Genomic DNA, 6536 nt, shown 5'->3' with positions numbered 1-6536 from the left:
TTTTTTTAAAATAATATAAAAAATGATTAAAACTTTATAAAAACTTTATTTAAAAAATTAAACATGTATATACGTATTAAAAATAAATATAATTAATAAAAAGAAAAAATAATTAAATTAAAATTTTACTTTAAAATTATATAATAATTTAAATATACGATTTAAAATATATATAATATCTTAAAAAATTATTTAAATATATACGTATTAAAGTACGAAATTTAAAATAATTATATAAAGGTTATAATATTATTTATAAAAGTATTTAAAAATTAAAAAACTTAAATAAATAATTAATTAATTACATTTATTAAAGTTAAACATTTAAAGTTAATCGTTGTTAAAAACTTTTAAAAATAGTTTTATATATTAATATTAACTTTAAAGCTTATATTAACAGATTAAATAATTATTTATAGTATTAAACAAGAGTTAATATCTCTTATAAAGTATAACATATCACTTCAACGTTTAAATCCTCGTAAAAAGCTTTAAACAGTTAATAATAACATTATACTTTAAAAGAATTATAAAAATTTATTAATCGAATAAGATATATAAAATAAATACGCAAAATAAAGCTATAAGTTATAAATATGGAAAAGTAATAAATATATTTATATTAAATGTATAATTAAATAATAATAATTATAATTATTTAATTAAAAAAATACAACGAATATTAAACTTTTATATGGTTTATAACTTAAAATTATATAATAATATCTTTATTTTTAATAATGTAACATTATATTAATTTAATGTTTATAACGTTTTTAATTAATAAATTTATGGTTTTTACCATTATTTTTTTTATTTAAAAAAGTATTATATCGTTTATATAATTAAAATAAATCATTTAATTTTTACGGTTTAAAAAAGATTTTATAAAAATTAATTTATTTTTTAAACGTATTAAATTAATATAATGTTATATCGTTAAAAACAAAGGTATTATTATATAATTTTAAATCATAAATTATATAAAAGTTTAATATTCGTTGTATTTTTTTAATTAAATAACTATAATTATTATTATTTAATTATACATTTAATATAAATATATTTATTACTTTTTTATATTTATAACTTATAGTTTTATTTTACGTATTTTTTATATTAATACCGATTTATCCGTTATAAAAGATTTAACTTAATAAATAATCTTTAATAATTAACTTTATTTTTAAAGTTAAAAAATTAATTTTTTTTTAAATATTATATTAAAAATTTTTAATATATTTATAATTAAAAAAAATATTTTAAACTTATTTATAAAAACTTTTTTAATATCGTATATAACATATGTTATTAAGTTTAAAAAATATTTTATTAAAATATAAAAAATAATTAATTATATAATTTAATTACGTACCACCACGTGCGTAAAGTTAAGTTTAAAAAGGTTTACCTTTTAAATTAACTTATATATATATATATATAATAATAATAAATAATAACAAATCGTAATAACTTTATTTTAATACCGTATATTAAACTGGTGCTGGTGTATCAGGTGACCTTGACCCTGATCATGTGATCATATTCTTAGTATAAGTACCATTTATGGTCGCACACACCCATTTTACATAATATCATCCACTTTTTAATACAAGTCATTCCTTTCCTTCATCATCAGTCATCATTTAAAAGTCTTTGATATCAGGTCTAATAAGGCTTGATCCAAGGCCAAGACGTTTAAGTCTTGTTCAATATTTTTTTTATCGTATGTTTATTAATATATACTTAAATTTTCTTATATACTTTAAAATATTATAAATTAAATGATTTAAATTTAATAATTAATATAATTATATAATAAATTATAACTTTTTATCAATTTTTTATTTAAATAAAAAAATTAATTATTAAGATTTTATTTTTATAAAATCTTTTTTATTAATTTTTAAAAATATAATTACATTTATTATTTAAAAATTATTAAATAATGTTTTATTTATATATTAATTTTATAAAAAGTATTATTATATAATTAATACGTATTAAATAAGTTATATATAAAATTTAATTAATGATATTTTTAATAATTTAATTAATCGAGGTAAAATCGTAAGAACGTATATTATATCGTTATTTTACATAAGATTAAAGATTTTCAGGTTACCTAACATGGCTGACTAATCTGATAGTTGGCTACTTGGGGAATTGGTTGCTTATGCTACAGCTGCTACCGTACGGCAATCCATCCGAATAGCCCTGCGCACGCGACTTTTTTATTTAGAAAATTGATCTCATATCATAGCTCCATCGACGAAAATAATGCTAAGAGGATTTAAAGTACCAGTTTCTGTTTGTCAAACTTTCCAAGGAAATAACTACTTCAGAGGCTATGTAGTTGATCACGAGGCTTTGAAACTTAACGAGATATTGCACTTTGGTGCTTCATCCTTGCAAAGGCGGTAAACTGTAAGACTGCTGAAGAGATCGACATACCAGTGAAATAAAAATATCAACTTCCTTCACGAAGTCAACGTCACAGTGACTAAATCTCGCGGTGGAGTCTATGGATCGATTTATAAAGATAAAAGTCTTTTTATATTCATCCTTAAAGGAATCAATATTGTGACAAATCTACTGCTTATGACGTATTAAAACATGAACTAGAGTAGGACTACTCGAGAAGAGTCAGCCTCGCACCAGTTCCCGTCCCATAGATCAATATCGGGGCCGTGATTGTAGCCGTTAGCATGCGAAGACGTTTCCCTCTTTCTCCGCGTCTTATTTGAAATACCGCAGCGTTTGTCACTCGTAATCGTCAGTAATCGCTAGCTATATCCGAGCCAGGTATCAACCTACAAATCCGGACTAAGATAGTTAGGTAGCCATACGAACAGACTCTCCCATTTCGCGAGTCGCGGACAATATCCAAGATGCATATACTTGACCTTCCAGTCGAATTAATGCACATGATCTTGCTTCAGGCTATCGTTTCCCGTGGCGTCACAAGAGGCCTTAGACTAAAGCTCGTCTGCAGTAGGTCGACTCCCATCTTCTCCAAGCTAGAAACCAGCTGATGATAACTCAGAACAATTTTATAATTGCCTCCATCCTGCTCTATTCGAGTCACGGCTTCTTGATGACTTTAGCATTATACCTCGCTATAATGATCTCGACTTCATGGAGCTGTGGTATATTCGGAAGCAGTATGGGGCCGCCGATTTATGGCATTCTTATTTTGTCTATCGAGTCCAGAATGAAAATGACCCCAACGTACGCTGTTTCGTCGAAATACGGCACCTAGCAGAGAATCTTTGCCGCCAGACACAAGCAGAATATAATGAGATGGTCGATACCTTGTGTTGGCTGGCGCTGGAGCGATATAAAGACATGCAAGGTTATCGAGAAAACCGTCCACATGATAGCGGTACTCTAAACCTAAGTCAGAGTCTCCTGGGAGCAGCAGCCTATCTCGATAACATCCCTTTAGCTAAACAGTTACTTTCAGAGGGTCACTGTCCAACAGTGAACAATCATGTAATCCCTTCGCCCATGCAGCTGGCCGCATGGGCAGGCAATGCCGATATGTTAAGGTTTCTTCAGGAATACTTGCCAGATTTTGAGAGTCTACCATTTGAAGCCGATTCCTGGCGAGGCAAGATCGGACCCGGCTCTATCAAAGGAGCGTCAATCCGCGGAGATATAAACATACTCCGTCTAGCGATATATCCGCCTTCACGAATGACACCCGACAGCAAAGATTTTGCCAGTTACCCATTCGGTCGGGTTGATCCGCACTCCAAGCAAGGTGGAGACCTCCGATCTGCTCTTCTGTGCTCCAAGACTCCAGAAATATTCCAGTATATTCAAGCGTTCTTTCAAGATCCGGGGTTAGACAAGCAGTTCCTCTTGGTCCGCTACGCCGAGCTAGGCAATCTAGACATGGTAAAATATCTCCTTGATGCAGGTGCCGATATCAACGGAGGAGAAAGGCTTAATTGCAACCCACTATCCTGCGCGGCACGGTACTGGCACGAAGAAATCGTTGATCTACTGCTGAAGCGCGGTGCTGATCCCAACTATCAAACCATGCAGCAGCGCGGCTCACCACTAAGAGCTGCAGCTATGAGCGGGAGTATGACGATTGTGCGCAAGTTAATTGACAACGGCGCCAAGCCAATCGACAACGACTGGTGGCCGCTTTTGGAAGCTGTCCGGCTTGAGCACACTGCTATGGTGAGACTGCTACTGGATCTGAACATTGGCGATGCAGCTGCTCGGTCGCAGATATTAGAGCTGGCGTTGGATTTGGGCCTAGACTCTATGGTACAGCTTTTGCAACAGCAGGGCATAAGCCTGCCGTCATGAATATTGGTGGAGGCATGTAAGCGTATAAGGTACCTAACATTAGGTATGTAAATATTGAAGTTGTAGATGGTTAGGTAGGTACATGTAGGTTCTTACGGTAGTGGGGTTGACGGTAGAAGATTACCTCTGTATCCGTACCTAAGTAGCTTTACAGTCACCTACCTATGTATTATGTAATCCAGATCTCATATCAATATTGTCCAATCAGAATGCATAATCAAGTGCATAATCAAGTGCATTTAACACTTCTTCTAATCATGACGACAATTGATTCTTTATTTAAAGAAACTTGGGTAAAACACGATACGACAAATCCGAATAAAACCCGAGCCTTCTTCACTTTGTGGTACATCAACAGCACCGGCCAAGCTTTGGACTCTTGCAGCATTCGTAATTAAAATCGCATCCTCCAAATCAATCCTGCAACAAGAAGGAAAGCATGGCCGATCAACCTCGCCGGCGAAGAAATCGCCTGGACAGCAAGCAGATGTGGGATGAGTCCGAACGTCGCAGCCGCCACGAACCAGACGGACGCGACAAGAGGGATGATCGCGGTCGAGATCGAGAAGACAGCCACCGCGATAAAGATCGTCGCTACCGATCTAGATCGCGATCGCCCCGACAAGACCGCCGCGAAAAGCATCGTGACCGTCGCGAGCCTGAGAGAGATCGAGCTCGAGACAACGATAGAGTGCGGGCTAAAGGTAATGATCACCACGATAGGAGGGGAGGGGGTAGGGATAGGCGACGCGGTAGAGACGAGGGCGCAGCCAGAGGTATGTTCCGCGACGAAGTTCCCCAAGAGCAACTGGTTCCAGGCATATCTAAGATCAGGACTAACTACAAAACAGGCTCGGGACGAGACCGAAGCCCACGGCGCTCTGCATCACCCGCTCGAAGCCCAGCCGGCAAACCAGACCGCACCACACACTCGCACAGCAACTCTCCGCTCCCAACCCGATCACGCCTCATCAACAGCAAGCCCGAGCCCAGCGCATCATCACTATCGTTCAAAGTCTGTACCAAACCCAAATACCAACCATTTGACGAGGAAGCTCCCAGCCGCGGTAGCGGCAGTAGGAGCGCAACAGGGGGCAAACACGACGCACAGGAAGACCCGGAGGATAGTAGAAGGCGGACCACCGAGACGCCGGATAGAGGAGACGCTATGGACGAGGACAAGGAAGACGATGATGATGATGATGTAGTGGTGGAAGAGGATGGCGGCCTAAGCGCGATGCAAGCTATGATGGGTTTTGGCGGCTTTGGCACGACGAAGGGCACGCATGTCCTGGGCAATAACGCAGGTGCTGTGCGCAAGGAGAAGAAGACCGAGTACCGCCAGTACATGAATCGCGTCGGCGGTTTCAACCGTCCTCTAAGTCCGACGCGGCAGTAGTTTCTTTTATGTTAGGTACCTAATCTACGTGGGAAAAGAGAAATCATGAGGTGGAGAAAAAAAGGATTATTCTACGGCCAACGTGCTTAGGTACTAAAGATATTGATATTAAGATGAATCGGTTATGAGGAGCGGCGGCTAGGTTGTTTACTCATAATTCGATACTCGGTCACAGTTATTATACCAAGGAGTCTGGTTTTATATAATAATTATTAAAACAACGTCGGACTTGGATTTGCTATACCCTATGTATATATCGAGTCCCTAATTAAGATCATTATTTTGATATAAAGTAGACTAGACCATCCCTTTCCCTACCTAAGATTTTTGTGGCTTGTGTCTGTGTGTGTACACAAGTATAATAATATTGTCAAGCCTAATGCCATTTTTCTTATGAACCCTCCTACAACTCCATTCTCCTCAGCCTGACGCTTCCAGGGCGATATCTCCGAGAGACATTATAACTTGCGCCGTGTTCTTCCAAGACGCTACCGGGTGTGCCGCCACAACATTCTTCCAATATGTTTCTGAGTCTTCGACGCCACGTACTAACTTTATGTCATCTTTGGTGTGCCCACGAGGATGTGCGGCCATGAAGAGATGAAGGCGAGCTGAATTCTCGCTAATTATTTCGTGGATGTGAATGATGTGTTGATACTCCTCCCATAGTTTCTTGGGTTCCTTGTCGTACGTGAAAGATTTCGTACAAGCGTTGCCCCCGTTAGCTTGAGAGTTCCTAGACATCTTGACGTCGGTGTGGCAATTGAGAGAGACCATAGCAACAAGAGGTCATGGCAAAGTTGATTACGCA

At 36.3% G+C, this 6536-nt stretch overlaps 2 protein-coding genes across 2 annotated transcripts; both read left to right on the top strand.

Moving 5' to 3' along the window:
• Positions 1-2891: 2891 nt before the first annotated feature.
• On the top strand, positions 2892-4326 carry F4813DRAFT_391556 (ankyrin; the record flags this gene model as incomplete). Its single annotated transcript, XM_049247180.1, has 2 exons — positions 2892-2994; positions 3047-4326. The coding sequence occupies 2 exons, from the start codon at positions 2892-2894 to the stop codon at positions 4324-4326; spliced, it is 1383 nt and encodes a 460-aa protein (XP_049097670.1).
• A 228-nt stretch (positions 4327-4554) lies between these two features.
• F4813DRAFT_366930 (DUF1777-domain-containing protein) lies at positions 4555-6020 on the top strand. Its single transcript, XM_049244104.1, has 2 exons — positions 4555-5102; positions 5178-6020. Exons 1-2 carry the CDS (start codon positions 4766-4768, stop codon positions 5723-5725), a joined length of 885 nt encoding a protein of 294 aa, XP_049097669.1. The 5' UTR covers positions 4555-4765; the 3' UTR covers positions 5726-6020.
• The last annotated feature ends 516 nt before the right edge of the window (positions 6021-6536 follow it).

The sequence above is a fragment of the Daldinia decipiens genome, assembly GCF_022478715.1.
Source record: "Daldinia decipiens strain CBS 113046 unplaced genomic scaffold F4813scaffold_28, whole genome shotgun sequence".
Lineage (NCBI taxonomy): Eukaryota > Fungi > Ascomycota > Sordariomycetes > Xylariales > Hypoxylaceae > Daldinia > Daldinia decipiens.
Note: the sequence above shows the minus strand (reverse complement) of the source record. Positions and strands in the feature narration are given on the sequence as shown.

Excerpts from the sequence above, each read along its gene's own strand:
- F4813DRAFT_366930 (XM_049244104.1), top strand. The coding sequence starts at position 4,766 with ATGGCCGATCAACCTCGCCGGCGAAGAAATCGCCTGGACAGCAAGCAG. Across the intron at positions 5,103-5,177 it reads AGACGAGGGCGCAGCCAGAG|GCTCGGGACGAGACCGAAGC; the intron begins GTATGTTCCGCG and ends ACTACAAAACAG.